Source organism: Cyclopterus lumpus, chromosome 24, assembly GCF_009769545.1.
Source record: "Cyclopterus lumpus isolate fCycLum1 chromosome 24, fCycLum1.pri, whole genome shotgun sequence".
Taxonomy (NCBI): Eukaryota; Metazoa; Chordata; class Actinopteri; order Perciformes; family Cyclopteridae; genus Cyclopterus; species Cyclopterus lumpus.
The window spans coordinates 12,451,323-12,470,583 of NC_046989.1; the positions used below are offsets into that span (position 1 = coordinate 12,451,323).

General features: G+C 41.1%; 3 protein-coding genes across 3 annotated transcripts; 2 read left to right on the forward strand and 1 right to left on the reverse strand.

Annotated features, from left to right (window-relative positions):
* Window positions 1-2,292: 2,292 nt before the first annotated feature.
* LOC117727458 (leucine-rich alpha-2-glycoprotein-like) lies at window positions 2,293-3,410 on the forward strand (the record flags this gene model as incomplete). Its single annotated transcript, XM_034527788.1, has 1 exon — window positions 2,293-3,410. A coding segment is annotated over one exon (996 nt), but the record flags the coding sequence as incomplete, so codon positions are not given.
* A 779-nt stretch (window positions 3,411-4,189) lies between these two features.
* Window positions 4,190-5,222, forward strand: LOC117727738 (leucine-rich alpha-2-glycoprotein-like). The gene is given in 5 exon segments (XM_034528167.1): window positions 4,190-4,438; window positions 4,441-4,930; window positions 4,933-5,051; window positions 5,054-5,164; window positions 5,166-5,222. Coding segments are annotated over 5 exon segments (1,026 nt in total).
* A 12,456-nt stretch (window positions 5,223-17,678) lies between these two features.
* On the reverse strand, window positions 17,679-19,246 carry LOC117727306 (potassium voltage-gated channel subfamily F member 1-like). The gene is given in 2 exon segments (XM_034527540.1): window positions 17,679-19,194; window positions 19,196-19,246. Coding segments are annotated over 2 exon segments (1,491 nt in total). The 3' UTR covers window positions 17,679-17,754.
* Between the last annotated feature and the right edge of the window lie 15 nt (window positions 19,247-19,261).

Genomic DNA, 19,261 nt, shown 5'->3' on the forward strand with positions numbered 1-19,261 from the left:
ATTAGTGTGATATCAGTGAGATGTTAACGGTCTTAAAATATACACATTAAAGATCCTTATAATAATAATACCGAAGTGATGTCACAACATCGACATTATGAACACAAATATGTTCCAGGATCATTGTAGTGGTGCTTCAGAGGTGTTACATCTGACTGTCGTGTATTTCGGGAGACTATTTGAACTATGCCAGAATAAGTCTGTCTATATCTCCAGCGTGCATGTGGAGTGAGTGGGCTTGACTGAAATAAATCTTTCAGAACAGCCTAAAGCTAACTGGCACTCATCATACATAATGTAGTGGTTCATCATGTTGCCCATCTGCTAAATTTGTATTTCATACTGCGGGTCGTATCCAATCCGTCTATCAGCTGTGTGGCTGTATGTTCCGGTAGAATAACCATGAAACCTGCTGTACCGACCTCAGGTGGCACGCAGCCTTCCTTCTCATCGTGATTCAACATTAATTTGTCGTCTTTTCCTTTTGATTTATATTTCTAAAAAAGGGTGCGCTTCTTGCTGTAGTGGGTTCAGTGTGTCGTAGATACATTTGAGGTACTTCTACGTGATTTGAGTATTTCTTTATGCTTCTACCCCACCACAATTCAGATAGAACTATTCTTTATTTTAGAGTTGTGTCACTACTTACTTATTAATGCATCAATAATAATATAATATACTCTATAGTAGTATCACACTCACAGGGACATTTTCTGCAGCATCTGTACTATTACATACATTTGACTTCAGGCATATTTCCAATACATGACTTGTAATTGTAATAGAATATTGCAGTGTATTTTTTACAGGAACTGAATGTTTCCTCCCACACTGTTTACCTCAAATAATAAGGGTAAAGAAAAGAAACATGTTCCCTCACATATTGTAGTATGTACCTGATGTGCTAAACGATGTATCAAGAACATGGTGCACTGATGACTATAACCAATAACTAATTAACAAGTTTAAACGTCCCTCTGTCATCACTGTTCTTATCGTGTCTGTGGATGTGCGGATGGATTGAATTACATGTTGGTAAGTGGGTTATTAATTTAATTTCATCCTCATACTGGTTATTGCAATAGATTTTAAGCATTGGCAAATAAAATAAGGACTGAAGCGTCAGATAACATGTTCAAAGTCTTATCTGGTCAAAGGTCACGAAAGACAGTTATTTTTAAAGCACCGTAACATTTTGCATGATTGGATGTTTGTTTGTTTCATTCACTTGTTGCAAGTGGCGGATGCAAATTAGTGCATTTATTTTTCTGTGTCTCAGTGGGAGAGCGGCTCGATCCCCGGCTTTACATACAAAACATGATCAGAATATGTTATTGAGAAATGTTTTCACCCAGTATTATGGGTAAAGTTAGCTCAAACTTAGCCCGCTACAACAGTAAATTGCTACTTAAATAAGAGTTGATTTTACTTTCAATACTACCTGGAATACTGTACTTATTACATTATGGACGCATATATTGAAATGGAGTATTTTAACATTATTATGGAAACTTTCAGAGAAGTAAGCACATTTTACTCTATGTATTAGTGGAATACATTAAGTGGCTAAATTATATGAAATAATGCATTTATTGAACTAGTGTTCAGTGCTTATTTCTATATAACTTAAAACTACGCAACTTAAACAAATAAATCCATTTCTGGTAATAGTTTCTATAACATTCTGTGGAGAGGGAGCTTTTCTGAACATTAATGACATTTTCAGGAACAATAAATAAAATCCATCTAATTTTCAATTGATTATTATCCATTTTACTATCTAAAAGTGCAAAATAATGTAAACGTCTAACTTAGTTTGTCAATCAGTGACGTAAAATTCATAAACTCACATGATTAAGACCTTAACATATTTCAGAATCAGCAGCTTCTATTAGAACAATAAACCTGTATTAAATATAACAAAACGCATATCATTTCGAGGTTTCAAAGGTCTGTACTTTCCCTGCAGCTCAGAGTCACAGTCTGTTGCAACAGACTGTCCTTGACGCATGACTGTTTACTCAATAAGTAATGATTAGATCATTCTGCTCCCCAAATGACTCAGTAATGACCACTGATGAGTCTGACATAAGGATCAGTCTGGCTGCTACTCGTCCAACTAGGAAACAACAGTAAGTTTTATTTTGTAACTTAAACTTCAGGTGCATGAACATGCATTGTGTGTTCTTACTGATCATAATGCTTTCAAACTGGAATTGATTTGTGCTGTTTTGCAAGTCATTTCTATCTTTTCCTCATCTTTAACTCAACCTCTTCTTCTTCTAGTAATGAAGGTCCTGGTGTGCCCTTGCTTTCCTCTCGTTGGCATATCTTTGCCATGGCGCTCTGTCCTGCCCGCCACTTTGCAAATGCTACCGCGGAAGAGCTGAGGTGGTCTGCAATGAGGTCCCTCTGACAGAGTTCCCCTCCGAGGGTCTCTCCAGGAGCACCACCTTGCTGACCATCCAGTTCACGAACATCACCTCCCTCTCCGAGCAGCAGCTGAACGCCACGCCCCTGCTGAAGGGGCTCCACCTGTACAGCAACCACCTGCAGAGCCTTTCTGCTCATCTCCTCAGGGGCGTTCCTCACCTCGACACTTTGGATCTCACGGGGAACCGACTGTCTGACCTGCCTGCAGATGTCTTCAACCACGCCCCACTCCGCAACTTGGTGCTGAAGAATAATGTGATTGAAAAAGCTGACGCCGAGTGGCTGCCTGATAACAGCAGCATCACCTGGTTGGACCTATCTGGGAACAGTTTAAGGAAGATCCCAACGGCTCTGCTTCAGAAGCTGCCCCACCTGGAGAATCTGGACCTTGCCAATAACCGTCTGGAGCAGATCTTTCCAAATTCTCTGGACCCGCTGAACAAACTCGAGAGGTTAAACCTGCGTAACAACAAGCTAGAGACCCTGGATGCATCTGTACTTCAGAGCAGCCGTAGCCTCACCCATCTGTTCCTCTCTAGGAATAACCTCAGCAAACTCCCCCAAAACCTTTTTCAGGAGCTCACTCAGCTCAAACACTTGAGTCTGGAGGAAAACCAGCTGAGCCACATCCCCACAGGTCTGCTGGACCCTCTGAGCTCCCTGGAGGAGGAGGGGCTGGACCTGACCTCCAACCCCTGGCTGTGTGACGGGAAGGTGGAGTACCTCTGGAGGTGGCTTCAGAAGAACAAGAAGAAGGTTTTCCTGCCAGAGACCATAATATGTGCCAGCCCGCTGTCTCTGGTGGGGCGCTCACTAATGTCACTGACAGAAAGTGAGCTCAACCTTCAGTCTTAATCTTCTCCATCCTGGTTATTATCTGACATGGTGTCATATGTTTCAATCACTGAAACATTCTCTTTTGTTAATGTAATGTGAACGTATGATTAAAATATGATATGAGTAAAGAGGTTATACAAGAATGTCTGTCTTCTTTGTCTTTACTTTAATTGCAGATATAATGTGGCTCTGTCCAAAAGGTAGCTAATCCATCTACCAGCTTAACCAAAACGTATCATCTTTTATCACAAATGAGATATAATATAAATATCTTATAATTATTGAGGCTCAGAGGTGCGCGCAGCTTTTTAGACAGAACCAGACAATGAAGCTAATTGGCTGCAGTCTGAAGCGTCATCTCGAATTGACAGACATGAGAGTGCTATCAATATCTATAATTATCTAACTCAGCAAGAATGCAAATAAGCACATTTTCCAGAATGTCAAACTTTTCCTTCAAATGTTTAAAAAAAAAGAAATCTAAACACCAAGAATGAAAATTTGTTAAATCAAAGACGTGATTCATTTTTGGAGATAGGATATTTTACAAATCAAATATTTACAAATCACTTTAAACAGCATTTTACCACCGCATAAAACCGTTTTTTGCAGGAATGAAAACAGGAAATATTGATTTCCGTGTCTTTTATATTTGGAAAGTGCAGAAAGAAGTAACCACTCTCCGGTTGATGAGCTGGTTTGTTTGCTTGCTTTTGTTTGCTTATTTCCACATTTTGTCCTGACTCACTGCTGGGAACAAAAACACTCAACAGTCTATGAAACCAAGCCGCAGTATCGAAACAGAAGCAATTCTGCAGTGCTTTTCAGGTAGGATTCGGCATTTCATATCATATTTACAGAAACGTTGATATAACTTTCGAGATTACTACATTTTCTTGTCCTGTCTCTCACACTGTGTATGTTTCCTTCGCGCAGAGCTTTAAAGATGAACGTGTGGATGCTCCTGACTTTCACTGCGCTGGCTGAATGTGCCCACTCTTGCCCCGATCTGTGCTCCTGTTCCTTTACACCTTCTAGTGTAGAGGTGGTGTGCAGCCAAAGCGCCCTTACACATTTCCCTGTCGATGGTTTGACCTCCAACACCACTCGCCTATCCATCCAATCCACCAACCTCAGCAGCATTACAGCCAGCCACTTGAGTGCCGTGGCCCCTTTTTAAACAACCTCCAGCTGTATCACACCAACCTAAAAAGCCTTCCTTCAGATCTCCTGAAGAACGTGCCTCACTTGACCGTGTTGGATCTCACAGGAAATCAGCTGGTTCATCTTCCTCCTAATGTCTTCCGCCATGACTCACTTTGTAGTCTTGTGCTGAAGGATAATCTGATCGAAACAGCCGACGCTGAGTGGTTTTCTGGCAACAGCAGCATCACCTGGTTGGATTTGTCTGGAAACCGTTTAACTGTTGTACCCGCCGCTCTTCTCCAGAAGCTGCCCAGGCTGGAGAATCTAGACTTTAGTGATAACAATCTGCGAGATCTACAACCCGCCTCCCTAAGGAACCTGCGCCGCCTGGAGACGCTGAATCTCGCCAGTAACAACTTAAGCTCCTTGAAACCGACAATCTTCAGCCACAACCTGAAACTATCTCAACTGTTTTTGCAAGATAATCAGCTCCAAGAGCTGCCAGGGACCCTCCTCCAGGTCTTCAACATCTCGAACTTCTGCTGCTCAACCAGAATCAGCTGCAGCGTTCGCCCTTGGGGCTACTGGATGACAGAAAATCCTCTTTCCGGATTGTTTTAGGAGGAAATCCCTGGGTGTGTGCGACGAGAAGATGGAGTATCTGTGGAAGTGGCTAGCTGTCCATCCTCAAAATGTCCTCTTCTTGGAGGAGGTGACATGTGCACGGCCTGGAGCTCTTAAACACAGGACAAGTGGTCTCTTTAACTAGCGGTGAACTTGGACTTCACACAATTCAAAATCAGTGATGGTGGAGGCGGTAAGAGTTTAAAACTCTGGTCTCTACATTCCATTAAAATCAGATGTCAAACGATAAATGAAATAAATGCTGAAATAAAAACGTTTTGATTCATCCTGTTATCGTGCACTACTTCTTATGTCTCCTTAATCCCCCATTGTTTGGATTTTGTCCAGCCCACTGGGTGGCGTAAGACACTCAATACTTTTTCAAAGCAATGACCTGAAACAGACAGTGCAGGATATTTAAGAACTAATTTACTTAACAGATCTCAGCCAAACATCTATCAAATAAAAAAGTGTGATTGGATGGTAATATATTCTGTTGATATTGATATGTGAGCCACATAATCTCAAAGTATATTGGTATAATTCAAAGTATGGGCAAATTACATTTTTTTATTTGGTATCATACTCTCTTTAGATCAGAGTCCAAAAGTGGTGTCACAGAATCACAAGGAATCAAAGGGCTCCTTCCTTTCTGATATTCTTGCGGTGAATTCGTACTCCAACAGATCTGCCTCACTCGGGTGTTGGTTGCATCGCAGATTGCAGCATTGTTTCAGTCGTGCCCGTTTGTTTTTAATGATGTTGAGCATGTAGGAGTGTGTGGGCAGTGCAATGGCTGAGTCTTCCTGAACTCTTCTGGGTGTGTTTAAATATCTTTGTTTCCTTAGGTCTCTCTCTAAGTGTGTGTATATCTTCTGTGTGCCCACACACACCCATGTCCTCAAGCCTTGATCACAGTAAGTGCAGCCCTAAAGGGAATTTATTACCGCTATAAAATATAACACACTGCCTCCTTTAGAGGCTGTTACTTGTGAAAATTAAACTGTGTGTAAATGCTCCCCAAAGAGGAAGAGGGATATTTTCAGAGGTGTGGTGTTTGTCTTTCATTCTACCTGTCTGAATTGTATCCTGGAGGTTAACGGTTGAGGTCAAGGTTCTAATGTTTGTCAGTGTGTAATGTCATGCAGGTTGTTCCTGAGATAAATGAGGATGAGGCTACTCTCCCTATAAGTGTGGAGGAATGGAGGCTGCTCTCTGCCATATTGTTGGCTAATAATGACTGACTGACAAAAAGTATTTTTGTCAGTCAGTCATTATTAGCTTTTACTTTAAAGTATTAAACTCAGTATAGGCTTTGTATTTATCATATTAATTGAATTATGTTCATTGTGTTCCCTGCCTTACATTCAGAATGCACTAATAATAGTCATAATAGTGTGCACTATACGACCCTTCATAAAATCATGCACTGGGTGCATTGGGGCCCGACATAATAGCGTGCACTGTCCCCTTCATTATAGTGTGCACTAGGTCTACTACGGCCCATCCGAACAGTGTGCATGTGGACCCTTCATAAAAGTGTGCACTGGGGATTTTCATAATGGCCTGAACTGGGTGCACTGGGACCCGTCATGATGAGGTGCGCTGGGCGTCATAATAGTGTGTGGGTCTGGTCATTCTAGTATGCACTGGAAGCACTGGGGCTCGTCATTATAGCATGCAGCGTAAAACGCTGCAGAAAGACCCGTCATAACAACGTGGCCTGTCATAATTGTGTGGACTGGGTGCACAAGGGCCTGTCATAATAATAATATATCCTTTATTGATCCCTGTGGGTAAATTCTTCTCTGCATTTGACCCATCCTTAGTTATTAAGGAGCAGTGGGCTGCAGTGTCTTGCTCAAGAACACTTCGACGTGCAGTGGGGATAGAACTGGGTACCTTGTGGTTACGGGGCGACCACTCTCCCCACTGAGCTACAGCTGACCCCCAATAACAGCGTGGACTGGGTGCACAAATAACAATAACAATTCCCGGTTCACTGGTTCGAGACTTAACTTAATTAACGCTTAAACTATACAGTCGGTCAGGTCAAGCACTACGAGGGAACGATGCCTGTTCACTGGCGCTTAACAGTGAACATGAGCCCTGAGTGAGTCGCGCTAGGATCAAAGTACTATAAAATATTTTAATTGGAATTACGTGTCACGAAAAAAATATGTGCTGTACATGATAGGGTAGGACTTCAGCTCTCAATTTTCAAAGCGTTGGCTGAACTAAATGTTTACGTGGGACTACAAGCAGTCAAAGCTCCGGTCATGCACTGAACGATTCTGTGAATCTTTAAATTGTATTGATTCATTACACTGAAAAGAACTGCTTTGCATACCACAACCTGGGTCTGCAATTCCCCACCTCTCTCCAGCCCTCATAAAAGAGCGTCATCATACCCTGATTGGAAAAGAGGGGAAACGAACCCTTGGGCTGCTCAGGGCTGTTGAAAAAAGCACAGGACACGGTCTTGAGCTATCGTGTGTGACCCATGCTCAGTTTAACTAGAGCCTTGAAGTTGAATACACCAAGTGTAAAATACAATTTGACACATTTTGTATTTATTTTTTGCAGTAACATCCTGGAGCTTCTACCAGTCAAGCAATATCACATAAACAGCAAATATATGTTCTTACACTTTGTCTTTTGTACGGATTAAATAAGCAAGATATAACATGATGTTATATTTGGACAGAGGCAGGCTAGCTGGTTCTCTCTGTTTCCAATCATTATGCTAAGCTAAGCTAACCGGCTGCTGGCTATAGCCATATGCCGTATTCAATAAACAGATGTGAGAGTGGTATCAAATTCTCCACCAAGAAATCAAATAAGCATATTTCATAAAATGCCAAACGTTCACCTTTAAATGTAAGTCTTGAAATTGTGTTTGTATTGTAGTATTGCTCCGCTGGCTTAAGGATCTAGTTGTGTCCTCCACAACTGAAAAACTAGCCAATCATCATGCCTAGCTGCCTCACTCTTGAATATGTGTCACTACTGGACAGTCAAAGCAAAGATTGTGGGCATAAGAACAATTAATCACAAAGAAAGGAAATCTTAAGACAAAATATCCACTCTAACAAGACACACATTCATTGAGGGACACATCTGCAACAGTGCACCTTTGTTCTTCATACCTTGATATTTCACAGGTCACCTTACATTATGTGTGTTTGAGCTCAGGCTGAAATAAGAATAGAGGTTGTTAGACTTATTAAAAGCTGGGAATATGAGAGGAGTGGCTGCCTTAAGTGGTGTAAGGACATTACCATGCAAGCACTTAACAACGGTAAAACACCCTCACTGAGCTTTTCATAATCCGTGGTTTTAATCGGAAATGACAGCATATGTCTCAAACCTTTGCATGTTCAGGACCAGCATGCATAATGCATGATTTGTGCATTAGCCTGCATTTTCATTTATCACAATTCTACGTGCATGCATTTTATTAATCCTGTTCTGCTCACAAATCATCACTCTACCTGACAACATAAATATGGGGAAATAAATCTGCTGTTGCCCTTGTGCATTATCTCATTATTTGTGAAGGGAATTGAGGCCCCTTTACAGAATGTATGATTGGTTGTTGTAAATGGCCCCGCTCTCAAGGGAAATGAGCAATTAGTATACGTTATATGGTCACCGTGTTTAACACTCTGCAACAAAACAGGCCTGACTTATAGCGGGAGTAAATGTTTTGATGGAGAATCCTTCGATATCCCAACAAATACAGACAGCAATAACACTTTAACCCTCGAAGAAATATAGCAGCTCCATCAATATGAGATGAAAAATGCAGGCAGAGGTGGGAGAAATTGCTATGTATCAACCAATAATCTTCAAGACGACAATGTTCAGATGATGCATGTTAAGAGGGACAAAGCATCAGTTAATGGATGTTGCTCTATTTGCTCAGCCTGTTTTATGGCTTAGGACTGGGAAAAAACGGATGACTGTTGATGAGAGGCACGACAAATTGCAAGGAGGATGGACACGGCTCAAGCTTCTGTTTAACAAATGACAAAAACAGTATTTTCTGACTTACTAGTGTCCAGTCATGCTGATACAGCATTTGTCTGCAGTGGTGGTGGAAGTAATAGTATCTTTACGCAAGTACTGCACTTAAGTCCTTGAGTATTTCCACTCTCTGCCACTTTATACTTTTACTCCAGTAAACCTTTGCTTTTTTAAGTATATTTAAATACTACTTTTAGTAAAGTGAAATTTGTAAAGCAGGGCTTTTTTGTAACAACATTTAATAAAAAGAAGTTTCATAAATTCAGTGAACTGACTTAATGATCTTTGTGATACAGCTTATGCTAGTCCCCTAACATTAGCTGTAAACCACTGGTCATACCAACTTAAGCTGTATGAGCAAAACCCCTCAAAGTGTGTTGATTTGAACAAGAGGGTATTTAATCACGCATGAATATTTTTTTTAAGATACACATACAAGTAGACAGGAACTGTCTACTTGTATGGAACATACAGCTCTAATATCCCATTGACATGCTGATAGCCCCTTTTGAAAAAAAGTACTGACAGATCTTTAACTGCACCCCCGACTTGCCATTCTCATCTGACTGTACACCTCCATTCTCTCTAATGACTATGTAAATATTCCACTGCAGAGATGCACATTGTACTATTCATACAACTTTGATCTGAGACTGCTGTGAGATGAAAAATCTTCCTAGCGGATACTCCGATCGACACTATTTCTTTTCTGCCTTACTCTGTAATTTGTCTTTCCAGGGATGGCAGATTGATCTCCACACTGCCATCCAATTGTAATCCCCCACAGCGACCCACGCAGGGGACACACAGGTCTGAGGGAGTTTAATTACCTCCGAGCACAAAAGACGAGAACAAGACATTTGATCATTGTTGGATGTTTGAATCTCCTCAATGACTTGTCATATCCTTTGCAATACGTTTTTATGTTGGCTCCCTGACATCCTTTCACACTGACCTCATATGGATTATTATCTGACTCCATGTGTCCTCGGGGGCTGTTAATACTGTGCCTTTAACAGACCTTCGTGTTGTTGGGGTGGTCGGCGTGGAGCTACACAGAGCTGCCTGCAGCCATCGAAACTTGTTTACAGCATGTAAAAACAAGGTCACGGCTACTGAGTGAGACCGTATGTCACTGATGAAGATGGAATGAGACAGATCGACTGAGATGAAGGTATAGATTGAATAAGTTATTGATTAGTGCATTTGACAAGCTTCTTTAAATGTATCTGTTTTAGTAATCAATTATTGAGGAATGTCTGTGCATTAATCAGGGGGCTGAAGCCAAAAGCAAATGACTTAGCATAAAGACTATAAGCAGTTTTCTTTGCCAGAAATAGCTAGCTAGTCTGATTCCAATAAATATAAATACAAAAATATGTTTCCTAGCACCTCACTAAGTACTTAATTTGTTTAACCCATGAACAAGATAACATTTAATAAGATGACACATTGAAGTTTGAAAGTGAGTAAGGTGCGATAACTAACCTATTTCTTGCACCTAATTTCCTGCAGATATAATCACATCTCTTATGTGTTGCTGTTTTGAAAGCAAAAACCTTAATATAGATGATGACTCAAAAGATAATTTTACTTGTATAGCTGCACTGTGACCTTTTTCACGAGGTGGCTGTTTTGTGGCTTTTTTAATTATACTTCGCTTGGAATGTCACATTAGCCAATGAGAGGCTGCCACAATTTGACATATGGAAGGTGCATGTTTGAGTCAGTCATTCTGTGACAGAGATGACTCCTTCATCCCGGGAGTTACATTGTGAGTCTGATGGGACCCTCTCTAAATATTGTTTTTATGACCAGCAGACCTGAATTAAATGTAATCATTGTAGCAAGCCACTGCGGGACAAGGACGTTCCACTCCATAAAACATCATTGTCTCTGAATGAGATAATCAGCAGTGGCAAGTGTATCGGCAAGCAGGCCAGATCAATCAGTCCGGCTTTGGTCTCTTCAGGCCAATTTCCTTAATTATATGCCCATACATTTATCAGCAGAAGTGACACAGGGCCACTACAACATGTCTGATGCAGTGAAATTTGCCCTTTCTAAGACATTTTTTAGGTCAAGTAGGGGCGAACAGGCATGAACTAGTAGAGGAAAAAAAAAAAACTTGCACCAGACAGCACGCCCAGTCGTAGCTCTTTAGTATGCAGGCAGAGAATCATTTATTTATTTCATGTGTTATTTATAACCTAATTAAATTAATTTGCTGAAAAAGCCATGCAACGGATGGATCGATTTCTTTAATAAACTGAGGCGGCTTTAACAAGCTTTGATTTTTGACAAGTTATTTGAAGCCGTTTGTGGACACAGCTTTCAAAGCCCAAGTTCATCTGGAGACTGCGCTTGGCAGAAATACGATTAGGGTGTTATTTCAGACGGCCAAGGACGCATCAAAGCACAACAGTAATGTGTGAAGCAGTGCAACACAATACACTCTGCCAGACAATTCAAACAACACAACACTATTCATTACATGGTAAGAACCTGAATAAATACATCAGGATTCTGACTTTTTAATTTACATATTCATGTTTGCCAAATGAGGGTTCAGTTTACACTGGGGGGACTCATCCTGAAATACTTACAGTGAAATGTAAAGAAGGGCTTTTACAATATTTGTTGTCTCAAACAAAGCCTGAGGGATATCGTGCTTCAGAAACAGCTAAATCAAAAGTTTTTTTTCTCAGTAATATTTTTGAATTGAACTTTCAACTTTCAGAGGAATATTTCCAACATTTGATTTAAATCATAGGTTCAATACAGCTCTCAGGTCTCTATATCATTAGTACATGGCATAAGGGACGATGAGCCTAGCTTAGCATAAGACAGGCAGCAGGGGGAAACAGCGAGCCAAGTTGTTATCTTTTTTATTTCTGTGTATGGAACAAACCAGTGTGTGTTAATAAGCTAGCTTTAGAAGAGCTTGTGCTGGTGATTTTCAAGCGTTGGACATTTGCCACTAAAAAAAAAGTTAAACCATTACTTTATTGCTTCAACAGCAAATGACTTATTTGGCAGTGAGAGTTGGATGTTTAATATATCTATTAGATATATCTAATATATATTAGATATAGATAGCCACGAAGGTCACGTCTGTGATTATTTACTCCACAACTGTAATCTACTGTAAAGTTTGAAGTTTCAACTTAAGATAACACAGCCACTGTGCAGTCTAATCACTAAATAATATGTTCATGGAAAAACAACTAAAACCAATACAATATAATGAGAGAATAGATTAAACTAATATATTGAGTTAATAAACATTGGTGATGTTCTCTTTGGTTAAATATAATCATGTATTTTCCAGAAGGATCTGATGTGGGCTAACTTTCCCAGAGTCTTTATTCACAGGCTTGTTCTTGGGGGCAGAGAACTGGTAGAGGGCAAGTACTGTATGAAGTAGGAGCAAAGGCAGATGTTTTAATGAGTTAATTAAGGCCACATCACCACCTTATTTTTTCACATAAAAGGCATCGTAAAAAAAACTCAGATAACAACGTGAAAAAACAAGGCTATAACTTGCCTGCTGAATCTCGAGTTACTGAGCTCAGGCAATGTCCAAGTTTCTTTTTCTTCTATATTATTTTAAAGTGAATGCTGCAGCAAAATTATAGATAAGGTTATTATGGCTCCTGAGACCGTACTTTGGGAACATCTATCACAATTTAGCAAATACTACTTTATTTCCATACAAAGATGGTGAAATGTAATAAGCTAGTACCCAGTAGGATATCCACTGCCGGTGTATAATAAATGGTGAATTCACACACACACACACACACACACACACACACACACACAGTATCAGTAAACACATAAGTATTCTTGTGTGCAGCTGTCTTGGAGCAGAAACGTAGTGTTTGCAAACCCTCATTCATTTCTCTGCAGGAGCAAAAGCTTTGCCTCAGACGTCTCTATTATTCCCTCTGACTGAGAACTCTTTTACAGGCTAATCACCTCCAATTGGATTTGCAGTTCCACGTTCCTTTTCTTTTTTTATGAGTCCAGGGTAATGTACAACCAAACCCTTCAGTATGTAGGTTGATTTTTCAAATGAAATCGTATTATCTTCGGCTGGCTCTATGAATTTTTCAATATAAACCCACAAGTGCAGATGTGATGGTTTGATAAAAAGAAGTGGAAAGAGTGATACGTTTAAAAAGATAAATTCAGATGGGTTGAGCTTGTTCAGAGCACCATCCTTTTCTACTAGTTTGTTGAAGGTCATATTTAATCTATGCAATTATTGTCATGCAATTGAATGCCGCTGTCTGCCACAATCAAAGTCCTCCAGGGTGCACCTACGCAGCGTTTTAAACATTCGTGTCGAAAAGAATGAAACTCGTCCACTCCTGAAACATGTTTTTCACTGACATCCGGGAAATTACCTTTTCCCTCTCCTGCATTTGAATATATCTCTGAACCAGAGATAGTGCTCTGAGGCCGTTAAGCAATAACATTATGCACACACATTAATGTGTTTGACCATCTTCTGCAAGATGTAAATCTATTAGCATATCCCATGTGTACCATTTTAGACATGATTTGCTTTTAGTTTGGTCTTGAGAGCAACATCTTATAAATGTATTTGAATCACTTTTATCTCAGTTTCGTCCTTTTCTTTTCTTTTCTCATGTACTATTTCTAACTTACTTGTAGTCTGACGTCTCAGCATTTGGCCTTCCAATATGTTTGATATGTCAATCTACAACTTTGCTTGATAGTAATATCTAATTTTGTGACTTAAATTTGAATGGACAACTCTCTTTTAGTGGCTGTAATAGGTTGTAAACAGTTGTAAAACATGTAATAACAATAAAGAACTTCACACCAAACTTCTGTGTAGGGAGATACATGCACAACATAATTAGCCTGAGTTTGTATTGTACTGTACCATTTGTCTGTACCACTTGTTGCAGTACCTAGAGGGATTTCTCTATTTTTAGACGTGAGTAGAACAAGATCCCCATCCCAAAGGTTGAGTAGGGAGACAAATAGGGCCTCTGTGAGTCATGCTGTCATCTAAAATAGTTGGTTGTAACTCAATACCAATATGACAGGTCATCAGAAAACAGTCGGCACTGGGAGTCAATGGGACGACAATGGGATGAGTTTAAGGAATAACTTTGATTCCCTTGCTGGTTAAATTACAGTATGGATTTGTCTGAGGGTTCAGGCCAAATCTCATATTTTTATTTTTATTTACAGCACCCTACAAGCCGTTCCATGATCCAACACTAGATTTAATGAAATATTGAAGTGTGATATTAAAACAAACATAACATGCTTTGTTGATTATTCCTCTTTACCGTCACAGCATATTGGTGTAGTTGTGGAATAATAGCATGATAATGGAAACACCATTATCCATATCAGCATCAATTAAAGTAATGAAGTCACCAGATGGACAATTTGAAAGAGAACTTTCCTCAAACGCACCGACACGGATTGTGATCCTTTAAGTCTGTTCTGAGGATTTAGACCAATCTGAGTTGCTCATACATATGCATCAGACATCTTTTTATTTAAAGGCGTGAGTCAAACACTTTGCCCACCATATCTTCAGAAGGTTTGAAAAATAGATCCATCTTCACTCAAAAAACCCTGTCTCAGGATTTAACAACTTGGGGCATCTAACATTTTTTTTTATTGATTTAGGAGCAACAACCACAATTCTCACAATAATTGTGACGTGTTTTTAGCGAAGGGATAATGAGCCCAATTTTCAGTAAATGCTGAGGAAAACCTCTAATCTAAACACCCACTGAATGCCACAGATGACCAACATGTGGGTGTACAAATTGGTGATTAGCCAGCAGATCCCAGCAGGTCACTGCAGAGTAGACCACACATGGCCGTGGGTACACGGGCGCACAAGTGTGCGTTTGTGCACTTATGTGTGTGTAATTGCAGGTAGGCGGTGGAGAGGAGCGGGGATGTTTGTATACGCCTGTGTGTGTGCGCTTGTAAATCTAAACTTGAACCTGAAGTTGCATGTGTATTTGCATGTGCGTCTGCTGGAGGAACATTGTTCCATTACACAATACCCGCCTTTGACATTCCAGCTCCACCTGTCAGGTGTACTCAGGCCTTTCTCTTGCACTTTGTCATGTGTGAATGGGCTGCTGGCCCGGAGAGATAGCGCTCCTGTATAGGCCACGTGTGGGCGGACAGCCTGCAAAGTCCATCCTGACCTCCTACATGGTCTTTCTTTTTCACAGCTGCATAACTTAGACTGAAGCTGAGTGGAAAATGTCACTAAAGAGGCAGCTAATACTGAATCAGTGCCATCTAACCAATCAAACAAACTGCCACCGTGTCCAATGATTGATGACGCTCTGTCAGTAAGATATATTACTCTTCTTCTTCATTAAAGGTGCTGAATTCGAAATTCATACCATATTTAGTGTCTCCCAACTCTCCTGAACATGGTGACTGTTGAGCCGAGGGCTAGCAGCTAAAAATCAGAGGGGCAACACCGGATCAGCTGTCCCGGGCCCTGCTCAGGCCCGACTATGTGGACCAAAGCACAGGGAAGCTTGGGATTACAGCCCACACACAGGGAAAGTGACTTCATTATTTACTTATTGCTCCACTACAATCTTTACATGACAAAGGGATAGATAATTATTTTAATTAAATATGACTGGTGATGTAGTAATCACAGTACTTCAAAATGGACTTTTTGGAATTGTACTTTGAGGTCCCAATCAGGCCAAACAGTGAAGTTGTTTTTAAATACTCTCCAAACCAACATACCATCTGCATGTTCACGTCCTTTCAAAACATATTAAAATATTTGCCATTTTAATCTTTTCAAAAATACTTTTGAAATGGTATTTTTCTAAGGGTGACATGAAGGTTACAGTTAGTGTTCGGCAGCTTTTACTCTACAGCAATAAATCACAAACAGTAATAAATAAGTAATAATGAATGGTTGAAATGTCCATCTTCCGCAGGTAGCAGCACTAATGCAAACTTCTAAATTAACCAAAAAACAGAAACCCAAAAAGAAATTATGATTAAAACAATATCCACTTTTATAAAATGAATAGTGTCAAACAACATCAGTTTATTACAATCAACCTATTTGGGACATGATGCAGACTTCTGGTTATAAATATGTAGACTACATTCCAGAGTTGAGGGGGAACATATTCCACGGTAACCAACCAAAGCCTTTTCTTCTGCATCATTCCACTTCCAGGCTACCTGCTGCTCTCCGTGTCCTCAGCTCGTTCTTCTTCATATGCTCCATTTTAGCGGGACAATCACATGCAAGATGTTAAGCTTATTTCATGAAGATTTCACAAAATAAGATTGGGCACAATAACACAATCTTGACATCGAGCAGCCCTCCAGGTTGCAACAAGATCAAAACACTGACATAATGAGACATGACATTTATTTAAAATCTTAATAATAGCTCCTGTGTAAAGTAAGGATTGTTCTATTTGCGCAGCAAATTTCAAGTCACTCAGACTACTGGTGTCAGAGTAGAGACCTTTCAAACTGTGAAACTTTAACCTTTAAATATAGTGCCCATTAAGCCCATTAAGCCAATTCGGAGTGCATTTTTAAAACATGGACACAGTGTGAAAATGTCTTCCTTTCAAGTTTCATCAAAACAAGAGAAGTAATGCACTAAGACACATTTTACAGGCAGCCACGTCCTGTTGATACTCCAATTATACTTTCACTCCGTCTTTTGAGGACCTGCTGCTCTGATGATGCATGCTGTTTTGACGAATTAATGAAAAGCTGTCCCCATCATTGATACTTTTATATATATTTTCATCAGAAATCTTCACTCAGATTGTCAGCTTAGCTTGCGCTTTGAAAAATTTACTTTAAAGTTTAATAATTTAGCCTTTGGGATTTTTTTCAGTTTAACCCTCAGCCTGTTATTATTTCCCCTCACCCATAACCTGGTGGTCAAGTTATTCCATTGGACCTTCACATTCACTGCTCTCCCCACTTCTGCACAGTAGATGGGTTTTGTATCTGATATATTGCTTCACAACCATGCAGTTTCACTTACAGAAGATCACCAGCAGAAACCGATATAAACTGCCTTGATGATGCGTTTATAATCCCTGCCCTACTCATAGTCTCTGATGTACTTTATGTGTCTTTATTGTAATTTATCGCACTATAAGTCTCTATCACTGAGTGTTTTCCTTTTTATTTTGTTATCATGCCTGTACAACCCTTCGTAAACCTATCACAGGATGACATATATTTGTCCTCTTTAATCCTGGAGGAGCTGCCAATCGTTCTTCTTTTTTCTTTAAACATTCATTGGGATATATTGTATATGTCTGTACACGGGAATATGCTACAGTGCAGTAGTGTGAGCATTGGGGATGGGGTTGTTATATAAGAAGCCTACACTGGCTGTTCAAACAGAAGCCCTCAGCCCTACAGAGAGTCACTGCGCATATGCACTCTTCAAGTCAACATCTCACACATATATCCCTTTAATGGACGCGATTCCTCAAAAGCGTTAACGGTCCTCGGGCTATTTACAAAAAATGTTCCCAGTCACTGTGGTATATCATTAACCCTGAAGTGTGCAGGTTTAAGTTGAAAGAAGACCGCAATTAATGATTCCTTTGTTGTTTTGTTGCAGAATCTTTTCGCATGAGTCTTCAGTGTTTATCAGATGAAATATTCATTGGCCTCGGCTGTGCTTTCAAAGCTTGTGTCCATGCTGGGGGTCTGAATCCCGGCCCCTCTTCTGTGATCTTTCAGTAAGGGGATGAAGGTGTCGCTGTGACAGGAGTGCATGGCGTTGTCCCAGACACCTGCGATACACGCGTGTGTCTGCGCGCCGGGCGCAGCCTCCAGCTCACCTGAGCGCAGTGCCATCAGTTCAATCTCATGCTGGGCAGCGGTCTCCAGCACCTGTTGCTTGTTGTAGAACAAGACGAAATTGTTGATAATGGGGTGTATAGGCAGCGCTATGGCGATCACCCCGCACAGAAAGCTGAGGGCCGCGTTACACCGACCTAAAGTGGTCTTGGGGTAGACGTCTCCATAGCCCACCGTGGTCATGGTGATCACAGCCCACCAGAACGACTGCGGGATGCTGGTGAACAGGGTTTCCGGGTGGCTCTGCTCCATGGTGTAGCCCAATGCGGAGAAAAGGAAGACCCCCACGCCCATATACATGAGGAGCAGTCCGAGCTCTTTAAAGCTGCTCTTCAGGGCAGATGTGAGGGTCTGGAGTCCAGCGGAATGGCGAGCCAGTTTGAAAATGCGCGCAATGCGCATTATGCGTAAAGCCTGCACCGCCTGCTGCACGTTAGCCAGCTCCATAACTCCTGTACCCAAGGAGGTCAGAATTAGCACAACGAAGAAGGGCATGATCGCCATGAAGTCGACGATGTTCATGAAAGCCAGGACGAATTTCATTTTATTTGGGGAGGAGATCAAACGCAGGATGTATTCAATAGTAAACCAGCCGATGCACACCGTCTCGATGACCTCCAGAGTTGGGTTCTCCGTGAGGTTACCCTCCGAGTCCTCCACCTGCAGGTCGGGGATTGTCCCGATGCACATCACCACAGAGGAGACGAGGATAAAAATGAAAGAGACGATGGCGATTGTGCGCGCAGGCAACGAGGACTCCGGCTTCTCCATCAGCCTCCAGAGGCACATCTGGAAGCGCTGCCAGCCTCCTGCAGACGGATCTCCATCTCGGTCCACTAGGATAGTTTTCACTTTCTCTGCGATCTCTGCGAGTTCATCCTCTACCTCCTTCAGGTGGCATTTACAACAGTCGTCCAGAAAATCCGAGTCGATCTTCCAGAACTCCATCTCCTTCATGAAACAAATTGGACAGATGCCTCGCTTCATGTGAATCTCTCCATACAAATACAGCTCCGTTATACACTTAAATGCTTCGGGGTCTCTGTCAAAGTAAAATTCTCCCGTGTCAGGGTCGTAGTCGTCACATAGTGAGGATATTTCTTCGGAAGACTTGAGTGAACAGTCGACCAGTTCTGCCAGCCGAGTGTCCGGGTAGCGATTCAACACGTCCCCAAACAACACCTGTTTCACGCCGCCGATGTTCACAACAATCTCGGTCTCTTCGCCTGGCTTCAGAGCCGTTGCCGTCTTCATATCGACTCCGCTGGATCCCCCACATGATGGTGTCAACAAG